At 38.9% G+C, this 25,551-nt stretch overlaps 1 protein-coding gene across 2 annotated transcripts; it reads left to right on the top strand.

The window, feature by feature from the left end:
* Window positions 1-3,174: 3,174 nt before the first annotated feature.
* TYW3 (tRNA-yW synthesizing protein 3 homolog) lies at window positions 3,175-18,413 on the top strand. 2 transcript variants are annotated; one of them, XM_019644039.1, is made up of 6 exons: window positions 3,175-3,592; window positions 6,108-6,188; window positions 7,373-7,471; window positions 7,659-7,730; window positions 10,040-10,173; window positions 16,987-18,413. In XM_019644039.1, the coding sequence occupies exons 1-6, from the start codon at window positions 3,419-3,421 to the stop codon at window positions 17,201-17,203; spliced, it is 777 nt and encodes a 258-aa protein (XP_019499584.1). In that variant the 5' UTR covers window positions 3,175-3,418; the 3' UTR covers window positions 17,204-18,413. The 2 variants fall into 2 exon arrangements, with proteins under 2 accessions (XP_019499584.1, XP_019499585.1); XM_019644040.1 differs by lacking the exon at window positions 7,659-7,730.
* Window positions 18,414-25,551: the final 7,138 nt, after the last annotated feature.

The following is a 25,551-nucleotide window of genomic DNA, read 5'->3' on the forward strand; positions in this document are numbered from 1 at the left end:
ATAACAATATTTACAGGATTCTGGTTGTAAAAACAAGTCATTAGCCTCAAAAATTTCACAGTCTAAAGAATCATTTAAACGAAAACATTAATACCAGACAGTAGTTGTTAATCATCCAACATATATTTTTTGAACATTAACTGCGAGGCACTGTGCTCAACTCAGAGAACACAAGGGGCAGGAAGAAAACGCCCAGCCACTCCCCAGCGCCTGCTCATCCCGCGCGCACTCCCTCACACGTGTACACGCCAACCATGTACGATCTGTAGCTCTTTTCCCACTTTCAACAGCTACCCACTTCCTACCTATTCATTTCTTTCAAGCACTCGCATCTATCTTTTCACCAACAGACATCACTATTATCCTCAAAAAACTGTAGCAATAATAAAAGCAAAATTACCCTGAAATAGGATCTGTCAAAAATATCTAGCACATACATATTTTTCCCCTACATTTTGACATTTGCTAAGTTGGGAGAAAAGAACAAAGGAAGCAGGGGACTCATCCTTAATAGTGGATTTAGAAGACACCCTTCCTGGTCCAGCACTTATCCTATGGAGCGTGTAAGGCAGCGGTTCTCAACCTGTGGGTCGCAACCCCTTTGGGGGTCGAACGACCCTTTCACAGGGGTCACCTAAGACCATCGGAAAACAAAAAGATATTTACATTATGATTCATTACTAGCAAAATTACAGTTATAGAGTAGCAACGAAAATAATTTTATGGCTGGGGGTCACCACAACATGAGGAACTGTATTAAGGGGTCGCGGCATTAGGAAGGTGGAGAACCGCTGGTGTAAGGAGACAAGCGTGACCTTGACAGCTGTGTGTCCTGCTTGGCTTCTGGCAATCTTAGTTCCCACTGAGCCTTGCCTCTGTGCCTGATCAGGCTCCAGTCTGCACTCCTTGCCTTTGAACCGCCTCAACTACCCACAGGACCACCACCTTCTGCTTCATAATACAGGTGCTATGTCAACAGGTCTAATAAAAAGAATAAAAGAGCACAACAAACACACAAACAGTAATTGGAATTTTCAAGCCCTTGCAATGCCTGATTTCTTCTAAAAAGCACATCTTTCATGTCTATTGATGTAATTATTTTCACAGTAAGTAGAGAAGCAAGTTATTAAAACCACCCTTTAAATTGTACGCAGAAATAGAAATAAAATCACCGACCATTTTATAGATGAGAAAACATTCCAAGAGGTTGAGACTCACCAAGGTCACACAGACGCACAGCTAGAACCCAAGTGCTAGACCCTAAATGTTGTTGGGTGATTTTATTCCCTTACTACACAATCCTTTTCATCTTACCTTTCAAATGTGGGCATAGAGGACCCTTCATCTCTTAGAAATATACTTTATAATGCCAGTGAGACAGACTGAGCTAGAAATCTGAAATTCAACTAATCTACAGGTAGGATTATGGATTTTATGATTAAGGCATCTGTCTATGGTTTGAAATTTCTAAAATGCCCATAAGTTAGGGCATCCACTAGAGATGCTCAGGATATGATTCTATTAGGAAAACCATCCTTTAATTGTATGCAGAAGTGGAAATAAAATCACCATCCATTTTATGGATAAGAAAACATTCCCAGAGGTGACTTCCTTATCTGTAAAATGGGGCCAGTACTGCCTAGCCTAGGACCCTTGTGAAGACCTACTGCAACCGCAAACGGTGATTCACAGCACTTCCAGCGTGCAGTGCGCTGTATTATTCAGATTAAATCACTTGCAGTCCGCAAACCTGTCACATTTCTTGTGTTTTTTAATTGAACTGTACTCCAAATAGGTTTTTCTATTTCTCAAATATAAACTTTTAAAAATTTAACCACGAGTACCTTGGTTTAATTTTTGGTTTTACTTTTTAACCTTTGAAAGGTTGCCAACCATCCTTGGCAAATCCATGAAATCCAGAATTTAAAATTCTTCCTCAGTGATCTCCACACTACACATTAATCCATTAGGTTTAAATAAAAATTAAAGGGATAGGGAAAACGTTAGAAGTATATTTTAATATAAGATGAATAGAGCAATTCACAAAGCCAGAGGAAAGGCACATTATGAGAGAAAAGCAGGAGTAAAATTAAATAAGAATTTTAGGCAAGAAATTAAAAAAATAAAAAGTTGGAAAGAGAATCAATCATAAAATATGCTACTGATCAAGAATGATTCATATAACATACTATTATTTTTAACCTAGAAGAAAGTTTAAAAATTAAAAGTGGCCAAGGGTGTTTCTTCTTGGCTGTGACCGCATCAGATTACTTCGCTGGTCTGAACTTAGTGCCCACTTCTCATAAGCGGGTTGAGTAGTTGTTTAACAGATCATTCCAACCCCCCAGGTTCTCTGATGCAAAGACTGGATGGGGCTGGGCAGGCTGCTTTCCAGTGCTGGGGAGCAGAGCTCGGTGGGGTGTGCTACTGCAGCTGACCAGATATTCACATCGCCATTTCCACTAACTGCGGAAAAAGTCCAAACTTTGGCCTTTAAATGGTTCAATCATTAACACACCTTCCCAGGTCAGTGACAGAACTCTCCTGTTGGAGCTGTGTAAACGATGTATTAACAGAGTGTTTTGTAATTTTGTTTTCCTTTGAAGACTATTCTACGTGAGGGGCAACAAGGGAAAAAGGGAAGAAAAGGAAAAAAAAAACCCTACACATCTCTCCAAAAGACCGCAACTCTGATGGCAAAGTAGGAGAAAGGTCAGGCAGAAAGCGCTCGGGACCCTTGCAGTTGCAGGAACCGAAAAGAAACCTGCCTCTCAAGCTGGGCCGTGGGCACAGGCACGCAGCAAACGCCCGCGGCTGCAGGAATCCCAAGCCCAAGCCTGGCCGCAGGGAGAATCAAGCGGGTGGCGGGCAAGGGGTGCGGGCGTAGCGGCAACGGGCACCCCGCGGCGTGGAGCCCAAACGCAGATCCTACTAGAAACCAGGGCTGAGAGCTCAGGACAGGCAGGAAAAACTCCCCGAGTTGATTTATGGATGAGGAACTTGCAGCCCCTAGAGGGAAGATTTAGGCCAGGAGTTCGTTATTCCCTGGTTTTCTGGGAGGACTGTGTGCAGGCAGGAGCGCAGCCAAAAATCAAGCTCGATTCCATTTGGACGAGCTCCGGGGAGGTGCAAGGTCTGAACAACCGAGGGGTCTTTTTAAAACCACTTACCGCTTCTACAGTGGGGACTCAAAGTCTGCGACGGCTCCCACTGTTTCCACAGAAAAGGGGGCGGGGACGACCGTCTTCAACATTTGTTGGCCCCGCCTCTCCCCGCCACTAGGAGACATCACGAGAGTCTCCCAAGTTCGGAACGACGAGGAAGTTTGGACCTTCTCGGCGCCACTCCTTTCAATATGGCTGCCCCCAGGGAAAGGCGAGGGCTAATGGGAAAGAACAGATCCTAAATCCCTCATCGCATGGATCGTAGCGCGGAGTTCAGGAGATGGAAAGCGCAGTGCCTGAGCAAAGCGGACCTCAGCCGGAAGGGCAGTGTGGACGAGGATGTGGTTGAGCTTGTGCAGCTCCTGAATGAACGAGAACAGTTTTTCACCACGAGTTCCTGCGCTGGCCGCATCATCCTCCTAGATGGGGTGAGCCTCCTTTGTGCCCTTCCAGCGCCTGCCTTGTAGTGTGCAAATTAGGAGCCCTGTGCCCACTCAGTGCGACACCCCAAACCAGCCTCTTTGTGTTTGTCCTTCTGGTGGGTGGTCTCGGTTTCTTTTATCTATGAAACGGAGAGGGTGAATTAGACTAGTGCCTCTGAAACTTTAATGTGCCTACTAGTCACCTGGAGATCTTTTAAAATACACATTCTGATTCTGTAGGTCTAGCGTGGGTCATGGTATTCTGTATTTCTAACAAGCCCCGAAGAGGTGCTGAAACTGCTGGCCTGGGAATGGTCTTGAGTTGCAAGGGCTCAAGAATTTGATTTTCTGAATACTAAGGGAATTTTAAAGACTTTCCAGCCTGGAGAAATTGGTGGCTTCTCTTCAGCCGCTCTACCAAACTACTGTACCTACCTGACTGAACGTCACCAGCGTTAAGGTGTTCACTGCCTCCTAGCGGCCCACTCCATTATTACAGCTCTGGTAATTTTTATGTTACACTAAGTACAATACTGTAGTATATACAGTGTGAAGTAGCGGTCAAGCCCTTAGGTTTCGCAGTGATACAGCTTATAGTTATGGGAATTATTGGCTATGTGACTTTAGGAAAGTTATCCAAACTCATCCCCTCCCTGTTCACGAACTGAGGATAATAAAGTATCTGCTTCAAAGGAGTTCTGTGTACAGGAAACGGGATGATTTATTTGAAACATTTAGTGTGGTGCCTGGCCCATATGAAGAGCACTGTAAAAGTTAGCTGCGTGTTAATTTTGGTATTAGTATTGAATTCAGGGCATGAAAGACAGCAAACTCATAAACTCATTCTTTAGGTCCTTCCCTGATCATTTGCTGGCCTCCGGGGCTAGCAGGGCCTGTTTTTTGATATTGCTTCCATTGCCTCCTGAGCGCTGACACTCTGGCTGGGCTTGTTCTCTCTCTTCCACCCTTTTTACTGCCCTATCCTACCTGGACTTTTGCAGTGGTTTCCTAATAGGTCACTAAACTACCAGTCTCTCTACCCCAAACTATGTTACACAGTTAACCAATTCACCTTTCTAAAGCACAACGCTGTGTGCATGTCACTCATTTATGCTGAAATCTTTTATTATACATTTTTCAACATCACTACATCCAAACCCCAACTCCAGCATACCTTTCAACTCTATCTTCTGCTGCTTCTGTTCATCTTTATCTATTTACTGAAACGGAACTGTTCTCTTTTTCATCTTATATGTATCTTCCTTTGCCTTTGCCCATGTTTGTTTTTCCAAAATGTTTTCCCCCATCTCTGCATACCTAAGACATGACTCCCAAACTCCCTTCTCCCACCAGAACACAAACACATACTTGGAAGTAATGACTACTTCTTCTCAACTACCTTAGGACTTTTTCTGAACCTCTCTTCATTATATGTATTATTTTATACCTTGTATTTATATTTTCACTTTGCCTTATTTCGGGAAGGATTTGGATCAACTTACAAAAGGGCAATACAAGAAGAAAAATTAAAAGTGGGAAAATCTGGATAAAGGGAGTATAAATAAGATGAAGCCAGTGATGGCATTAGTTCCCAAAATATGACCCTTGATTCTGTAATTTTGCTAGAGGTGGGCCATACATTTGGCTGTGCGATTTAGAACAGCCATAATAAAATCAGATACATAAGTCAGTGAGGTCACTGAATAAAAACAAACCAGTTATTTAGGATAAGCATAGTGCTTCCCATTTCCAAGGCCAGACTGCAAAGTGTACCCATTGTATAAATAGTTACTATGTAGAAGTATAGTGATTTAAAAGTACTTGTGGCTTCCTGAATCCTCTTCCCAGTGTTCTTGAGGGTAGGATCTCTTTATACCCAAAGTACCTAACAGAACTTTGCAAACAAACATTTTTCCAGTTAATAAAAAAAAGAAATCTGATGTTAAAATATTTGCATTCTTGAAGCTTTGACCTTTTTTTTAGTCTTACCTCTGCCCCTTGGGTCTACATATAAAGTCTAATGAAGAGGTTACAAATGTATGCCTAGAGAGACTAGGGACATATAAGGGTGTGAATAGCTCAGGTGTGAGTAAAAAATGGTAGGTCCTCTGTGGGATTGTGACAGCAGTGCTTTCTTACAAAAGTAATTCATAGTCTTTTTTTGTTTTTGTCATTAAATATTGTGCTAGCCAAATAAAATAGCTACAGTACAACTCAAGGCTTGCTAGTGTACAACCCCTTGTAATCCTTCTCTCCTGACAAAATCGTGACCGTATTTTAGAAAATATTAAGTTCTTTTACCTTAGTAAAACAAAAGTGTTGTTCTATTTCAAGTAATTTGGTTTCATTTTTGTTTTGGTTTAACTTTACCCCAAACCCTACTGACTTGTTCTCAGTAACACTTAAAATCACCACTTGGGATTATTATTTAAGAAAGCCTACAATGTGTTTGTTATACATTGTACTTATTATTTTTGTAATATATGATTAAATTACATTGTTTTGTTTTGTTTTATTTTAGAGTATCAATGGTTTCGAGGTTCAGAAAAAAGACTGTTGCTGGCTACTGGTTACACACAGACCTTGTATAAAAGATGATATGGTAAGTTTTTATATATAAATTTAGAAATAAACTTTGATTCATAATCACTTTAAGTACATGTGGAAAGAATAGAAAATTCAATGTGATTTATGTGCATAATTATAAAGACTGAAGATTATAAAGCCTAAAGAGAATTTATTAAAGTGGCTTTTTTGAGTTGTAGGAGATAAAAGTATGAATATGCGTATGTATGCAAGCATTACTGTCAGCAGCTCAACAGAACACATTGTCTTGGACCTAGTATAGAAGTCATGGACGTTGGATACGTATTGTCCAAACTTTGAATTTCAATTCTGCCATTTGATAACTGTAACCTGGAACAAATTATAGACGGAGAAGGGAGCTAGGAGAAAGGGATTAGAAACTAAATACAAGGTATAAGTTATACATCACTTACTTGGATGGCTTCTTGAAAATAAGTTTGTATGAGTCAGGCACTTTGTATTACTGGTTCAGGTGCTCAGATGTTGTCTTCAGAGTACTCCTTCAATCTCCATCCACTTCTTTGGATACTGCTGCTCTCTGCATGTCTGCCTTTATTCTCTTCTGCTATAGATGATCTGTGTGGTGGGAAAGATAGCTGCCAGTAACCCCAGCAGAAAAAGACTTCTAAGATCCATCTGTCATCCTCAGAGTACTTCACTCTGAGGTATCCTCCTTGGGTTAGCTGTTCTCCCCCTGAGATCAGTTATTTTTGTCAGTAGAATGACATGCTACCCTTTTTAGCCTGAAGCACTTGGCATCTCTGATATTATGATAGCAGGAGTGATGAGTGACAAGGTCATGATTGACAGTCCCTCCAGAATCAAATGGTATGAAGGAGGGAGGATGCTACCGAGGGATACTAGGTAGACAGAAATGACAACTGCCTTCTGTAAATTCTAGCTCAGACATAATAGTCACATGTGTTTCAAACCTTAGTCTAGACTAACAACAAAGTATTTAAACAAACCTAGTAGTCATTATATACCATATTTCTTAATGAAAAATCTGTTATGGAATTAAATACAGTAGTAGTTTACTTTTTTAAGATATGGTTGGAAAGAATGACACTGAAGGTATATAGGAGAATTAAAAAAAAAAAAAAAGGGCAGATTAACACTGAAGTTATGTATGATAAAGGGTCTCCAAAGGACAGGATCATATATATTTTTGTCTGATACTGACATTTTTCATTGATTTAGGTTGCAGCTCTGAAGAAAGCAAACGGTGATGCCATTTTGAAATTTGAACCACTTGTTCTTCATGTGCAGTGTCGACAGTTGCAGGATGCACAGATTCTGGTAAAAACTTTGTAATTATACTTGGAGTTATAGGCATGTGGGTAGATTTAATTTAAAGTCTTAAAACTCCTACCAAAAATTATGTTTACTTGCAGGTTTGGGGTTATATGTATTGCATTTTGTACAGCGAAAAGCAGTTTACTGATTAGTCAGATTATCAGAATTTAACAAATTAATTTTTTTACAGCATTCAGTGGCAATAGATTCTGGCTTCAGGAACTCAGGCATCACAGTGGGGAAGAGAGGAAAGATTATGTTGGTAAGATTCCTTTTGGCAAGAAGCAATTCTTTGAGCCTGAAGCGATCCAGTTTATTGAAGAACCTTCTAACTAGACTCCTGCCTTTAGTCTCTCCTTACTCAAGTCTTCTTGTCATTCCCTTGTTCAAAAAACTTCAGTGACATTCTTTCCGACAGGGCAAAGTCCAGACTTGTTAGATGTACATTTGAGGCCTGAGTTTCTTGTACTGTACTCCGCTTACCTTTAACCTCATTCTCTGTGCCTTCCTCATCCCAAATAGTTCCAACTGGATAAGCACCATGATGTCGTGGAAAGCATCACAGGAGGTGTCTGAAGTCCTCTACACCACAGCCATGCTTGGTGAACTTGGGCAAGCTCCTTAATCCCTCAGGGTCTGCATTTTCTCAGCCAGATTGAGGGTCCAGCAGCCTACCGCCCTCTGGTCAAGCCCAGCCCACCGGGGGTCCAGATCCCGTTTCACCCATTTGATGAATTGCTGTCTAAGGTTGCTCTTGTGCGTCAGTGGTGAAATTGAGTAGTGGTGACACATACTGTATGGTCCACAAAGGTGAAAATAATTACCATCCTTTCACAGAAAAAGTTTGCCGACCCCTGGACTGAATGATCTTTAAGGCCCCTTCTAAGGGTCACATCCTCTCTGAGTCCTTTCCTGGCCAAGCCAACCCTTAGTGATATTGCCCTATTCTGATCTGCTGTAGTATTTACTGTTTGTATTTACCATTTGGAATGGCATTTATTGTTTGCTTTTGAACTAATTTCAGCTTGTCCTCCATTCTAGTTCCCTAGACCTTCCTATTTTATACCAATTTTTAACAACTAGCCTATTTCCCAAATAGAGGTGTCTTTCAAACGAAGACTCCTGTAAAGCACGACTAAGTAGAACATCAAAGCCCACGGTACTGGTGCGAGTCCCCCTCTCATTCCCCACTGCATCTGGTGGCCCAAGCAAGAACAGAGCCATTCTTTTACCTTCCTCTCCTTTGTCTTCCACATTCAATCAGTTACAAGTCCTGCCACTTCTGCCTCTAATTTCTCACACCTGGCACAATTGCCCCAAGTCCTCTGTCACTGCCCTGACTTACGCCCTCAGCACCCCTCACCTCAGTCATTACAGTGGTCTCCTGACTGGGCTCCCTGCTTTCCACCTTCTCCTTCAGTCCCTCTGACCAATACTGTCAAATCTCCCTTTTGAAAAAGTCAGGGCCTCCAAATATTTTTCCTGATATTGAAGGCCTTACCCAAACTATTTTCCATCTACCTTACTTATGCTCACCTCCCGCTGGTATACTAACACTCTAGCCAGATAGAAAACTATAGGTTGTTCCCCAAACGTGTCACAGGCTTTCATATCTCCATGACTACAGCTAAGTTGTTCCTCTGGCAGGAATGCCCCTCTGTCCCCATTTTTAGTTCTGGTGAAATTGCACTTATCCTTTAAAATCCCAACTCAAATGCCTCCTTTCCCATAAAGCTGAGGCCTCAGTCTCAATTAGCTGCACCTCTTCTACATTTTCTTAATGTTCTGAGTGTGTGTGTGCACGTATGTGTATGCACATACATGCTTGTGCTTCTCTTGTCATAGGTCCTATGTTGTATTATAATTCTTTGTCCACCTGTTCATTTCCTGTTCTAAAGTGTAAGCTCTTACAGGGCAGGGACCACGTTATATCCATCCTGTATGTTCACGCCTTACATTGGGCCTAGAACATGGCAGATGCTCAGTAAAGTTTCATGAATGAATTTTTTTTTCTTGTGATAGTTTTTGTTGCTGTTCTTATTCTGTATCCAGTGTTTGCACTTACTTGCAGCACATTGACGTTTCATCAACAGGGTTACTAAGACTGGCCCTCAAGCGTTGAGAAGCGGCCACTTTGTGAGCTAGAGCAGGCACGGTTTATATTTACAATCACGCTCTCTGCTCAAGCAGCGCCAAGAGGCTCTTTCGCTTCCAGTCCATTTTGATTTTCTCTTGAAGTTTCTGTGGAGATTTCATTTATTTCTTTTCTTGCTTTTTCAGCTTTAGTGAGATTGAAACTATTAAAGCTATTGGATTCTTTGATATTATCTGCTTCTCTGAAAGACAATGTATAGAATGACTTTAAGAAATGACTTTATATGATGGGAAAATCTATTTAATCTCCTTTGATTCAACTATGTTTAGCTAAATTATATTAAAGCATAAACCTAAGTGCTGTAATGATACTGAATGAACTATGTTTAAAGACAACCCTAACTAGGACTTTGCTTTAGTTATTATCAATATCTCTAGTACATAATTCATCATGTATAAATTGTTTGTTCCTTGTAGGCTGTCCGGAGCACGCATGGCTTAGAAGTTCCATTAAGCCAGGAGGGAAAACTGATGGTAACCGAGGAATATATTGACTTCCTGTTAAAGATAGCAAATCAAAAAATGGAGGAAAACAAGAAGAGGATTGAAAGGTATATTAATTAGATATTTCCATGTTATTCTTATATGCCTAATTCATCTCTAAAAATATTAATATATACCATCTTCAGTTTATACTCCCAACTGCTTTTCTATTTGTAACCTTACCATGAATGATAAAAAGATGATCAAACTCATAGATGAGAGTAGTCCAGATTGTCATGGCTACTAAATTGAGCATAAGCTCCACCGAGAAGAACGGGACAAATGACTGCCAGCAACAGGCATAAAGGAGAGAAACATACGCACACAGGTAAGAGAGCCCAACAGCCACCAGGACCATAACTGATCAAGTTGAAGGTAGCCACGGCAGAGGTACACACTGCCCGCTGGGTGCGATCTACTGGAGACTACCTCAAATCTCCTTTCGAGGAGAACAGACTGGTTAATTTTAGCCTGATAAATATTTTACACCTTTAGTGAGCTCAATACCCAGCTCTTAGCATGGGTTAGATCTAGAATTGCCATAATGGTCCCAGTAGGAAGTATTATGGCTATCAGTTTACATCTTTACGCTTCTCTTATTCTTAAACTTTACCTCCTGGTTGATAAAACTCTTACATTGCATTCTTTTTTCAACTTTTTTCTAAGATAGTTTTTGATATTAAAAAAAGTGACTATTACGTTGCCTTTCTTATATGTCAATAATGCCATTGACCTACCACCAATAGATGTACATTTCTGAGTTATTGTGGGGATGGCGAACCTGATACCATTTATAATGTCCTGTTTCCCTTCTTCCCACCCCCTTGGCCACCTCACAACCGGTTAATCACTGCCTAAGTTAACTCTTAAATTTTTCTTTCCCCATCCTTACTGCCACTTTCTTCATTCAAGACCATTGCAATACTAGCTTGTCTCATAGTAGAATTCTTCTAGCGTGTCTCTCTGCTAAGCCATTCTCCATATCACCATCAGAATCCTATCCATAAAATACACAGGAATCCTGTTGTTTAACTCACCTGCTTAAAATTCTTTAATAGCCAGAATGTGTTTTGAAGCAGTTAAGGCAGGAAGTGCCAATAGTCTCAGTGTCGCATAGTGAGAAAAGGTATAACTAGGCTCCTAAGGCAGACTGAGTTCAAATCCAGGTTCTCCCACAACTTAACTCTCTCGGCTTCATTTTTCTTATATCTAACTTGGGGGACACAGTTGTCTTAACAATTTTAGTATCCATTCGATAGCATAATGATTGGCCTTGTTGCTGCCATGTTGTGAGTTCTCAGGATAAGACAGCCCTCTCCTTCAGTGACACATAGAGAATAAACCAGTAACCACGTAGTACTACCATCCAGGCTTTCTCAACGAGGGCTCCTCATTTGAGCTACAGAATTCACAAAATTATTCGAGTGACTATTTTTCAATTCTCCCAACAACGGTATATAACTTTTACCATTCTAGATACACTGGAGAGAAGTTAATTCATTATATACAATGGATGTCTTAGAATATTAGGGTTTAATTTTCTAGCAGAATCCTGGTTGAAAAAAGCTGAGAGGTTACCTGGCCATAAAATGCTTTCAGCAAACATTCTAAATTGATGATTTCAAGTAAGCAACTGAAGAGCACCCAGCCACTCCAGCAGGCTACAGAGTTTGAACTATAGGTAGGTACTTATTGGTACCATTCCAAAAGTTTACTACATTTGTTAGGTAGTATTCCAGTGAGGCTGTTTGATAAAACATAGGAGGTAGCAAATCAGTTTTTCTGTTTCCTTAAGTGAATTTCAACAAGATTATAAATATAGCCCAAGATCAACTAACTATACACCTGGTGAAGTTAATTGAGCCACGTTCACCAACTATAAAATCAAATTATGCTTTAAATCCATTGACTCAAAAATATGTTTGCGATTATAGTGCACATGCTGCTATCAAGAGAGTCATGCTCATCATATAAAATCAGTGAAAAATTAAAGAAGGGTAAAAAGTGTCTTAAGATACTGATTAGAAGATTACATGTGAATTCAGAGAGGGTGAACAAATTAGGGAGCTCCTTTGGGAATAGCTGTACATCCAAACAAATGCAGAGAAAGAGTGACTCTTCTGATGTCGAAAAGAGAAAAAATAATAAATACTAGAGGTGATGAGTTCTGCAATCAGACATTGAGCATTAAAATTGGTTTGTCTTAGGACCAAAGTTTCACAATTAAAATAGCTATAATAGAATTTTTAAAAGTCAAAATACAAATAAGTAATATTTCAGCACTAAGAAATTTTCTGCAAATGTAAAAAATCAAAAATAAAGGGTAAAATATTTTCAAATAGAAAAATGGTCTTGTTTGTTTAATATAATTTCCAAGCCCACTTCTTAGTGGGAAGAGTAAGATAATTGCCTACATAATGATTTCCATGTGAAAAATGTCAAGTTTTGGAGCCCTACTTACCAATTATGAGAGGAATGCCGTCTTCGTATCTATTAATGAGAGATCTGGACCGACAGGTCAGATGAGACTACCACTTGGCCGTAAGTAGAAAAAGAGTAGCCATGTTCTTCTTTTCACCAACTCTGTGATAAGAATATAAGTGTTTTAAATAAAGTATAGAATAAAAGGCTGAATATATTGGCATATAATATTGTTGATAAAAATAAAGCAAAGTGGAAGAAAAAGTAAATGAATCTGTTTCCCATGGTTGGGTGTATTTGTTTTGTTTTGTTTACTTTTTTGTGGTTAGGTATACATAAAATTTACCATGTTAACCATTTTTAAGTGTACAGTTCCATGGTGTTAAGCACATGAACATTTTTATGTAATCACCACTATCCATATCAAGAACACTTTAGTCATCCCAAGTTGAAACTCGGTACGCATGAAACAATAATTCCCCAAACTCCTAGGCCCTAGTAATCACTATTTTTTTTCTATCAAATTGACTATTCTAGGCACCCCATAAAAGTAGAATCATACAGTATTTGTCCTTTTGTATCTGGCTTATTTCACTTAGTGTCATGTCTTCATGGTTCATCCATGTTGTCGCATGTGTGAGAATTTCATTTCTTTTTAAGGCTGACTAATATTCCATTGTATTTATATATACCACATTTTGTTTATCCAGTCATCCACTATGGACAGTTGGATTTTTTTCCCGCCTTTTAGCTATTGTGTATAATTTGCTATGAACATGGGTATACAAATACGTTTGAGTCTCTACTCTCTTCTTTTGGTGTATACCCACAAGTGGAATTGTTGAATCATATAATTCTACGTTTAATGTTTTTTAGAACCGCCTTACTGTTTTCCACAGGAGCAGTACCATTGTACATTCCCACCAGCAATGCACAAGAGTTTCCTTTTCTCAACTTTCTTGCCACCACTTGTCTTTTGTTTTTGTGTGTGTGTGTTTTTGATAATAGCCATCCTGACATGTGTGGGGTGGTATCTCATTTTGGTTTTGATTTGCATTTCCCAGATGATTAATAATGACACTGAGCACTTTTTCATATATCTTTTGATAAGAGTTTCTATTAATCACTGCTGCTTTCCTTCCTGCTTATAGTGCTCCTTCTTAACTTCCTTCTGGGCTTCTCTTATTATTCTATCTGTTGGTTAAATATTGTCGTTGTTCAGGATTTTATTCCTGGCCCATAGCGTTAGCGACTTCCCCATATACTGATAGGCCTTCCAAATCTCTCCCAAGTTGTAGACCCATATATCCATAACCCATTGAACATATCTAAAAAATCCCCCATCAGTCTTTCCTTAATATCTCTTATCCTAGCCTCAACCCCATGCCATTTCCTTGGTTCCGATTCTTATCATTTACCATTATCATTACAGTTTATGTCTCAGTGCAAAACAGAAATGTGAATCATATTGAATTGCAATTATTTAATTGCATGTATGACCTTTTTTCCCCATTATAACATGGTCCCATTGAAAATAGGACCGACTTCTCCCCCAACCAACCACACATACACACACACACTTAAATATCTCTTATCCTAAATCTTATCCTAAAACCTTACATAGTGTCTGGCTCATAGTAGAAACCCAATTAGCACTTATTGAATTAATTATAAACAGTAATGGAACTTAAAAATTAACACATTATATTGAGTTCCCCAAAGGCAAAGATTGTTTCTTATTCATTATTTTCTGAGTGTCTGGCACAAGAATGGTGGTTAATAAATGCTAAATTTAGTGAACTGACTTTTTCCACTAATGTGCTACTTTTAAGGCTTCATCGCCTTAGGATGATTATCCTGGAAGACATGTAAGATTGTTGAGAGGTGGGGTGAACAGGAGGCCCTTGTTACCTAGTCCAGGTAAGAAGTAACAGGACCCTGAGTAACCAGATGAATGGAAGTGATACTGCAGAATTATCAGCTGACCATGGCAACAGATTAGAAATGGGGAAAGAAGAAAAGCAGGAGTCAAGGATAACAGACATCTTAAATAGTTGCTAGTCTTATTTTTTTTAATGGAACTAAAGCAGGTTAGTAAATAACGCACACATTTCCCTGTAGACTTAAGATCAAAAAAGAAAATAATATAAAGTGGAAATCCATCCTTTGTTTTCATACTTTAGCTCCTCCCTGTTTATCCCCTCCCCTCATTTTTTTTCCTCTCTCAGTTCCTCTCCCATCACCTAGCCAGCGTCCTGTTCATCCCTGTAGTTCAGCCCAGGCATTGGGTTTTTTTCCAAAGAGCTTTTCATGATCTCATGTGGAGCCACGTCCCCTCTCTGTGTCCCTACTTTATCTGTTTCATGGCATGTTGCAGCTCTAGCTCCCATTCCATCCTGAGCTCCTTGAGGGCAGACCTGTTTTCAGCACCTGACATAGGCCATCACATACATGGTTTTTAATGAAAACACTTGTGCTTAATCAGTTAAATTCCAAATGCATCATATATGAGAATAGCCTTCTTTGTTACTTGGGAATAATAGAAGCCTAAGGATATAAAATTGGGCCTAGGTTTTATTAATTTTATGCTTCTGTTTCAGAAGCCAAAGAAGTAGCTTTTTATTGCAAGTGGTCCTAAAACTGACCTGAAAAGCAAGAATTCGTTTTCCCAGCTCTGGCCTAAAAAGTTCTCTCATGAAGAGAACTAAGTACAAGTTGCCCTGTGGCATGATGATCTGACTGCAGAGGTAGAAAAACTAAAGACGATTTGATGTGAGGGGGGAAAGGAACAGCTGCCTGAGCATGTATTTCTTTTTATACTCCAAGCTCTTTTTGTTGCCCGTGAGAGCTGAGAAAATTACACTTTGAGAGCTGGGCTTTAGAATGCTGTGTAAAGGGTCCTAGTATGAGGGGAGAACATGCAATTGGAAAACAAGTTGCTGACTTAATGAGGAAGACAGTTTCCCAAAGGACTCTTAAAAAGTTCCCTTAAAAAAGGATGGGCCGGCCGAGTGGCGGGGTGGTTAAGAGCTGGCTTGGGATGCCCCGGTTCGGATCCCACATATGAGGGCCAGTGACACTGCCCTCCACAGCTAAGATGCTGAACAACAGCTCAACCTGGAGCTGGGCTGCCGTGAGTCGCCGGCAACGGCTAGGCTGCAGCCCGTGCTGCAGTGGGTTGCCATGGGCTACTGTGTGTAGCCAACAGCCAGCGTGAGCGGCTGTCCAGAAGCTGGCGACTGATCTGCCTCGCCCGGGAAGAGCGCAATGATGGTGCCAACTTGGGCCAGTGAAGCAGCGTCCTCCATAACTAGACTGAAGAACAAAACGACAGCAACTTGTCTGTTCCTGTTCCCCTAATTCCCCAGCGCTGTTCCCATCCCCCAATTCCCCAATAAAAATCTTTAAAAAAAGGAAAAGGAAAAATTATTTGAAGATTTTATTTTTGGCTTTCAGCATGAAAGAGTCTTTATTCCATTTTACCAGTTGTTTTCTGATACCCTAAGAATACAGCTTTGAATTCTTCAGTTTTTTTAATGGAAGATTAAAATAAGGCACCAATTCCTCTTTTACCTTTTTTTATGTAGTTGACAAGATATTTTACACAAACTGTTAATTCTCTGTGATCATAAAAGAGCAATTTAATCTTATCTTTAATTTTCTAGGAGTAGAGTATAATCCAGGAGAAAAAAAAAAAGACTTGGTTACCTGAGTCTGAAGTGCAGGGTGGGATGGAAAATGAAGTTGCACGTCATGGATAGGCTCTTATGATCAGATAAGGGCAATTCACACCATTTTGTGGCATGCTTGGATTTATGTTTTAGAAATTTGAAAATATATTAAGGCCAATCTAGATGACAATGTTATACTACCATTAAAAAGTGTTATTTTGTAGTTCATTTGATATAGGAAACGTTTTGAATAAATATTAAATTTGAGAAAACAACATAAAACTTTATATGTAATATCACAATTGTGTAAAAGACAGTAGGTATATGTGTACATGTATAAATACATTAATTCAGAATACATTAATAAACCGGTAAGAATAAAAATATTGAAAGCGGCTATTTCTATGTAGTTATATAGAGGAAATCTGTATTTGTAACTTCATATATTTTACAAGTTCTATAAGCTCCTATTACATTATGATTTTTATAAAGAAATAATTTCTTTTTTTACTTTATTTGACCCCTCTTGTGGAATAGAAATTAAGGCAGAATAGAGATTGTCAAGAGGTGATACCAACTCAATTTTCAGGACTGTTCTTACAGAACTGAAAACACATTCCCAAATTAAACAATAATAAAGCCAGAAGCATATTATTTCTTTGGTTCATTTCATAGTTTAAGGTTAATATGAGACATCAAATTTATATAATTTATAAGTTCAAGGTGTATTTCAGTCATTCCGTTTCATAACACAGATTTAACTGCAGTACTTTTTTTTTTTTTTTACAGGTTTTACAACTGCCTACAACATGCTTTGGAAAGAGCAACTGTTACTGACTCACATTCCAAAGAGAAAATCAATGAGAAAAATAACCCATATTCTCATAAGAAAAAAAGAAACCGAGCAAAAGCACGTGGCAAATGTGTTACTGAAGAAAATGATAAAGAACTTGAAAATGATGATGACCTAGGAATCAGTGTTACCATCTTCCCTGAAGATTACTAAGATTTGGTTCTGAAGCGTCGTGGTAGAATAATGTTTCTAATAATTATAAAGCTGCTCTTTATAAGAGTGTTTTAGATTATTGAGTGTATCAGACATTCAGAAAAGCAAGATTTAATTTTTCTGTTTTAGAGAAACCCATCTTATAAACAGGTGCCTTTTAAAAATAGCCGTGTATAATGTTTGCTCATTAAATACCATATTTTAGTCACAGATTCATTATAAAAATCGAATTATGATTTTTAATGCCTCCCGGGTTTTTTTTATTTTAATTTGTACTTCTGCAAAACAGGGGAACTAGAATACCCTTCCAACAGAACCTTATCATTAGGAATATTTGAATAAATATCATAGTGACATTTCACTTATTTAATGTCCGGCTTTAAAAGCAGGTCAGAGTTTGCTTCTCGTTGCCATGGAATCCAATGGCAAGTTTTTTCCTCTCTTTTGACCTTGTAGATAAAACAACTAATGTGCTTTCATTCAGGACAAAACTTCTGAACTGTCTTTCCCTTTTATTTCTCACAAACCAGAGCTTGCCATTGGCATAGTCTCTGTCAAACAACGGGCATAGCTTTTCACTAAGCCTGATCAGAAGTGATAAGACTCAGGAATCGTAATGGAACAAATGTGCTTGGAAAATTGCAAGGAATTGGAAGATCTGGGTTTGAGTTCTGACCACTACACAGAAGTCGGAGGTCCTTGAGCAAATCACTTAATTTCCAAGGTCTTCCGTTTCCTCTTCTGCCTAACAGTTCTTCTAAAACCTGCTGTATTTACACCGTAGGACTGTTGACAGGATGAAGGTAAATCAAAACATGAAAACAGTATAAAATAGACCATTTTGCATATATGTTAGTATTTACCATTTTCCTTTTAAAATGATGTTTTCATGCTGTATTTTCAGAATATATCAAATCAGAAATTAGATTTTTAAAGGGAAATTACTAGTCAAGAACTAATAAATTATAAGAAAATACCAGAATGTCAAATAAGAAACATTACATAAAGTAGTATAAACACTGAGTTGTGATTTTGGCATTTCCTAACATTTTTATAACTTGCTTAAGTCTATATAAATTAGATTTGCACCTTCGTGCTTGCCTTCTGACATCATTGTATACTCCCACTTTTAAAATAGACTGACTTCATAGATATCTATTGTCCTGTAAATAAAATCATAAGAGATACTGTTCAGACAGCTCTAAAGTTATTGTGAGGTTTTTGTTTATTCCTTTTTTCTATCATCGCTTTGAACTGCTCTCTTTTTTGCCTTTAAAACAAGATACTAATATTTACTTTTCTAATTCTAGTATTTCCAGAACATTCAGGAAATCTTTTAACAAAGTCCTCCATTTCATTGTCCAGAAAGAACCGCCTCTGAGTCCCGATCCCGTCTTCCTGCAGCTTTGGTGCTGCTGGCCACTCAACATCCATGAATCTGCCTTCGTGGATGTCCTAAATGCTTTCTTCTAAATCATCGGCGTTTATGGCGAGTCCTCAATTTTTTTTTTTTTTAGCTGAGCCATCCCGCCACCTGTTGGCAGCTCAGCAGCAGCTCAGCTCGGGCTGGACTCGAACTGCTGTTGCTCAGAGCTCAAACCCTTGAGCGAGCTCTTAACTAACTGAGCCACTCGGCCAGCCCTCGAGTCCTCAATTTTTTACCTCCCCAACCCTTTAACAATTTGCAACATTTAGTGCACTTTAGAATCATTGTTAGAATTAAAAAAAAAAAAAAGAAAAAACAGAGAAGACCTGAGATTCTCCAGGGGCAGTTGGCCTGTGTATTTTTTTAAAAGCTCCCAAGTTCTTTAATTGTTAAACTAAAGACTCCTAACGCTACACACATCCCAGCGTTCTGTCTCTGGCCCTCATCTTGCATCGCTCTCTTCAGCCCAGCCGGCTCATCCATTCCAGTAGCCTCAGCTTCTGAGCCCGGGACTCCCACCTCCCCTGCCCTGCCCTGTCTTCTGTGCTCCAGCTGGTCCTCTACAGAAGAGTTGTTACTTTCTAAAAGGTTTCTCCTTAGACTGTACCTTTTCTGTTTTTTTTGGCTAGAGAGAGCAGGCTTTCGTTGTGACTGTTTTTGTCTGAGTCCATTTGCATCACTAGGTGGCTGGCTCTTTCAGTGCCCAGTCTGAGACATGAAAGGCAAAAGGGATACCCAGGGAACTCACCGCTGTGTTGCTCTTTAGGTCCTGAGACCGCCTCCCCGCCCCAAGTTGGTCCTCCTGCCACTCACCACCTTTCAGAGTCATCCTATATTTTATGTATAATGTTCAGAGTTTTTAGTTGCGCTTAGTGGAAGGAACAGGGAAAAGTATATATGCTGCATCTTCCCAGAATCAGAAATCTATGTATTTTTTAAATTATTGATAAAGTATTGTTGGGGTATTGCTGAGGACACTTGGAACGCATGCAAATAGCCGCAGATCTCTTGATGTAGTGCTGCGCCCCACCTTCCAGTTTGCATGTTCTGCTGCTCTTGTTTTAGGTCGCTCGAGCCTCTCCACCCCAAAATAGAGAAGAAAAGGCCTAGAAGTCTGTTTCTTGTCCCCCTCCCCTGCCACATACATAGCCACTGTTTCAGCCAATAATGACAAGCGCAGAGCTTCAAAACACAATTCTGTTGCCCAGAAATGGGGTAAACTTGGATATGCACTTACCATCTGAGCTCCCAGCAGGATCAGGCGGAGGCTGGGACTTCACCTTGATCCTGCCATGTTTTTTCTCCCCCCTTATCCGTTTCTCCTGGGATGACACTTGCACTAGGATGGTGTCTTCTGGAATAACCTGACTTAAGACATGTACTGAGATTACTTTGGATATATTTTTAAAAGCTATGTATGACACATATATTTGAAAGAGTTGATATTTTAATATGCTAGAAATTATGTTATTGGTAGTGATTTTAAATTTACCATGGAAACACGATGCAAATAAATTTATGATGTTAAGTACAAAGTTGTAACAATTCTCTTGGAGCCATATCTAATGAACAATTTTTAAGGATTACTCCTATAATACTTACTGTTATAAGAACCTAGAAATGAGAATAATTGATTCTAGGTAAGGGAGTACTAGAAGTGCAATTCAAGATGATACCATTTCATCTCAGTCTTAACAGACAAGATGCAGTTCACTTGACAGAGAAATTAAAAAATAGCTCTTGCAGACAAAAGGAACGTGTGATGTAAGTAAGGCACCAAAGAGCATGATACACTCAGTGATGTGAATATTCCAGAAAAGCTGGAATACGACACGGGGTCTGAAATGGGTCAAGCTGGTGGAAGCCCCATTGCGAAGGGCCTTGTGGTCCAGTGTGGAAGTAGCCCCGTGTTCCCTAAACATGGCTACGCCTCAGAGCTACCCAGGCTGGGATGGAGCATGGGGGTCTGTGTTCTAAAACACGGATGCTGCATCGCTCAAGCTAGTGTCTTCAATCTCGAGTCTAGGAATCTTGATTTTTTTAAGCAATTCGTCCAAGTGATTTTGATAAAATCGTCCCAGCACTTTTAGAATCCACTGGTAACAGACTTAATCCTGAAGGCACAGGAGGGAAATTAAAGATTTTTTTAAATGGAAAAAAAAGAGTAACATCAGCACACGCTGCAATGTCTGTAGGTCATAGATTTCGTGTATACACTTTGTAGGAGGGGATGCCGGAGCTCCCAGTATATGAACCAATCACGTCACTGTCCTTACCCTTCAGGCTCAGGCAGCTGCCAGGAGGAATGGCAAAATGTACAGCTGTGTGAGCTGAACTCTGTACAACCCAGGAGGGGGTATTCCCCATTGATGACAATATGAATGGGACTCCTTGAAGCTGTGCAGTGCACATTCTTATACACTCACATATGCAGCAGTCCTGCCAGAAGGGAATTTGACCAGGAAAGAAATCTTATAGTCTCAGAATGTCTGGAACATTTCTTCTGATTTAATTATTAGAACATGGAATTACCTGCCAGGCAGGTAGATGGAAACAGAAGAAAAGCAACTGAGAAATAAGCCTGAAATACCGCATTTCCCCATGTATAAGACGCTCCCATGTATAAGACGCACCTTAATTTTGGGGCCCGAAATTGAAAAAAAAATGTATCACATAAAATTATTGAACTCAAGTTTTATTCATCATAAAATTCATACAACTCCTCATCACTGGCAGGAAATGTGAGTAAAAAAAATCTACAACCACTGTATAAGTCACACCCAGTTTTTAGACCCCAAATTTTTTGAAAAGGGTATGTCTTACACATGGAGAAGTACAGTACATAAGAAACGTAGGAAAAGTGCGGGTGGGGGTGGGGAAGGGCATTCAATGGGGAATGACTGCATCCTGCTGTTTAAAAATACCTCTAAAGAGCTCATAATCCACTGACTTTTCTTCACTCATTTAAACTGATCCCTGGGGCACCTATGTATTCTGAAGATTCTATAACCTGCGTATACACATAAGGACCTGGAAGAGAGGGGCTGCCCCCTCTTCTCTTTATCTAGGGTAACCTGGGCCTCTTAGGTTAGAGAGGAGAGGCCAAGTGCTGGCCATGAAACCAAGCATACACTGAATCCCACTCAGTCCTTAGTGTCCCTTAATATTTTATTTACATAATCCACGTGCCTGATCAAGAATATTAATAACTGCAAAAGGGCAATTTAGTAATAATTAAACATACAAAATCACTTATTGAAAAATACCACTGTGGTTTATTTTTATTGTTGTTGATCTATCCAAAAGAAATTTTTTTTCTTTACCCTAGGATGGAGGCAGGCATTTATTCCTAACTGATTCTCCATTTCTCCCAATCACCTATGAGTTAACTATAGTTGACTCTTGAACAATACACAAGAGTTAGGGGTGCTGACCTCCTACAGTAAAAAATCCACATATAACTTCTGACTCCCCCAAAATTTAACTCGTAATAGCCTACTTACTGTTGATGGGGAGCCTTACCAATAACATAAACAGTAGATTAACACTTATTTTGCATGTTACATGTATTATATACTGTATTCTTATAATAAAGTAAGTCAAAGAAAAGAAAATATTATTAAGAAAATTATAAGGAAAATACATTTACAGTATTTATTGAAAAAAAAATCCACATATAAGTGGACCCATGTAGTTCAAACCCATGTTTTTCAAGGGTTAACTGTACTTTTGTGTTCTAAAAGAGAAAAAGTTGCCAGATTTGTTGAGGAACAGGGAGGGAAACTAAGAAACATGCTTTTGTTCTTGTAATTCTGGGCTAAGGTCATACATAAACTATTAGTGACGAAAGTCTGGTCTGGCAGATAACCTTCATTTGACCCACATAGAGGGCATTTTTCCTAGTTGATACAATGTTTTAAACTATGATGGCCTTTTTTTTTAAGGTACATCTCTAGTTTTTGTGGTTTTTTTTTTTTAATTGGACGATGTGGCTACAATGAGCCCACATTCTCACTTGACACTCAGCAGAGCCAAGTGCTGGCTGCCCCTTTGGACAAGGCTTAGTTCCCTGCACAACATAGTCACAGCACCCCCTACTGGCTCCCTGGCTTATAGGCTACAATCATTCCCACTTCAATGCCTGGTCCTATAGGCGCCAGCGTTAGCAACCCCTGCTTAGAACTTTGGGAAGAACTAAACTATATGATGTTAGCTGGTTATACAATAAGTAAGAGATTAGAGCTGGACTGGCTATAAAATTTTCAGAGGCCCGTGTAAAATGAGAATGCGGGGCCCCTTGTTAAAAAATGTTTAAGAATTACAAAATGTCGAAACAGAGCATTAAGTCAAGTGTGGGGCCCTTCTAAGTATAAGGCCTTGTGAAACTGCACAGGTTATATTATACCCATGAACCCCGCCCTGGGCTGAAGCCTGGGTGCTTCAAGAGTTAAAGAGGGGGATGGTGCCAGGATGCTTAAGCCTCCTTCCCCAACTAAGAAAGGGGCAGAGTGCTGCAAATTCTGTGATGTGCTTGGTCTTGGCACCTGATCGCATGCAACATCTTCGAGGTGGCAGGACCTTGGGTAACTGTTTAGGAGCCTGCAATGACTGAGCACTCATCACTGATGTTTTGGAAGCTGAGGCAAAGGTCTCAGTAGCTAAACTTCGAACACGTGAAATGAAGCGCTCTTCAGAACCACCTGTTTTCAAATGAGAGCAAAGGTAGTAATGAATCACCATGTTTTGAAAACAAGGGCTTTCCTCATTTTGACGGGAGTCAAGTTCCTGAGTTAAGTGTTAAAGAGCCTTGAAAAAAGGCTGCTGTCATCCTTCTGTAGGTGGAATCTGGAACTGTCTTTAATTTGGTTGGGGTAGGGGGAGTAAATCTAACACTGCCATATATTTTAAGTGTTAATAAAATAAGGAATATTTTTTGTTAGGATTTTTGGCCTGTAAAAATGGGCTTTGAGCCTCAAGTGTCTCCTTTACTCTGCTCTACCTTTTATTCTCAACATGCAGGCTTCGATTAATGCAAAAGAATACTCATAAATGCTTATGTTCTTTAACTCAACAATTTAATTTTTATGCATTTGGTCCTTGCTAAGCATTTATTTCTCAGTCCTCTTTTTGTCTTTAAAATGGTTCAATTTAAACTTTAAGTTTAGCTCATTGTACATGTTATTATGTATTTATTTAATTTAATAAGGTTCATTTTAGAGTAGTTTAGGTTTACAGAAAAATTGAGAAGAAATTACAGAGAGTTCCTTTAGGGTATACCCCTCAAGGGTGTATATATATTATGTCAGATGCAAATAGTGGCAGTTTTACTTCTTTCTTCCCAATTTGAATGCCTTTTGTTTCTTTTTCTTGCCTAATTGTTCTGCCTAGGACTTCCAATACCATGTTAAATAAAAATGGTGAGATTGGGCATCCTTGTCTTCTTCCTGATCTGAGAGGAAAAGATTTTACCTTTTCACCATTGTCTATGATGTTAGCTGTGGGTTTATCATATATGGCTTTTATTATATTGAGGTACATTCCCTCTATACCCACTTTGTTGAGAGTTTGGATCAAATTTTGTCAAATGCTTTTTTTCATTTATTGAGATGATCATATGCTTTTTATCCTTCATTTTGTAAATGTGGTGTATCATATTGATTGATTTGCAGATGTTGAATCATTCCTACATCCCTGGAATAAGTCTCACTTGATCATGGTGTATGATCCTTTTTAAACAATTGCAGTTTATAAATACATTGTATGTGTGAGAGGTCAAAAGCATTATTGAATTTGTTGTTTTATAGACAAATGACAAAATTCCCAATCAAATTCTATTACTATTCATTTCTTGAACAAAGCTTTACAATATAATTGATAAAATTAAGTAATGAAAAAGAATTAAGTTTAGAGGGCACTGAGTACACAATATCATGCTTTATATCTGACAAAATATCCAAATTTCCAGACCTAGCATTGTAAAACTCCAAGATGACTAAAGATGATAAATTCTTCTGTTTTTTCACAGTAAGCTTTTTTGAAAAGCTTTTTATTTTGAAATAATTTCAAATCTACAGAAAAGTAATAATAGTATAAAGAACTCCTGAATGTACTTATACACTTCACCTAGCTTGCCCACTCCATCTCTCTCTCTTTCTCTCTCTCTCTATATATAACATATACAGAGGGTGCCAAAAAAATGTATATGCATTTTAAGAAAGGAAAAAAAATCATATTAAAATTGTGACACTCTATATATACCAATAACAAAAGATGAATACAAGCCATGTGTATACATTTTTTGGCACCCCCGGTATATAATAGGTATATAAACATTTTTTTCTGAACCATTTGAGAGTAAATTGAAGATATTGTGCCCCTTTACTCTTAAAATATATCAATGTATATTTCCTTAGAACAAGTTCAGTCTCATAAAACCTCAGCACAATTATAAAAATCAGGAGATTTAACATTTATACAACACAATTATATAATCTAAAAATCTTATTGAAGTTTCACCAGTGTTCCCAATGATAGTCTCTTTTAGCAGTTAGTTTTTTCTGGTCCAAGGTCCAATTTAGGAAAGTGAATTGCATTTAGTGTTCATGTTTCTTTAGTCTCATTTATAATCAGGTAGCAAACCTCTGCCTTTCATAACAGAGACAATTTTGAGGGATACAGGAAGAGATTTTTTTAAATAGCTATAAACTTATATTTTTTTCATACTTATTCATAATTTGATTCAGGTTATGCATTTTTGGCAGGGATGTTCCGTAAGTGATGTGTTCTTATCGGTAAATCACCTCAGGAGGCACATGACCTCAGTTTATTCCATTTTTGGTGATGTTAACTTTGATCATGTGGTTAATGGGGTGCCTGCCAAGTTACTCCACTCTAAAGTTAATATTTTTTCCTTTTGTATTAA

Source organism: Hipposideros armiger, unplaced genomic scaffold (assembly GCF_001890085.2).
Source record: "Hipposideros armiger isolate ML-2016 unplaced genomic scaffold, ASM189008v1 scaffold_84, whole genome shotgun sequence".
Classification (NCBI taxonomy): domain Eukaryota; kingdom Metazoa; phylum Chordata; class Mammalia; order Chiroptera; family Hipposideridae; genus Hipposideros; species Hipposideros armiger.

Bases quoted from the DNA above. Each gene is read 5' to 3' on its own strand.
- TYW3 (XM_019644039.1), top strand. From the start codon at position 3,419: ATGGATCGTAGCGCGGAGTTCAGGAGATGGAAAGCGCAGTGCCTGAGC. The intron at 3,593-6,107 runs GTGAGCCTCCTT...GTTTTATTTTAG, and splicing joins GCATCATCCTCCTAGATGGG to AGTATCAATGGTTTCGAGGT. The intron at 7,472-7,658 runs GTAAAAACTTTG...ATTTTTTTACAG, and splicing joins TGCAGGATGCACAGATTCTG to CATTCAGTGGCAATAGATTC.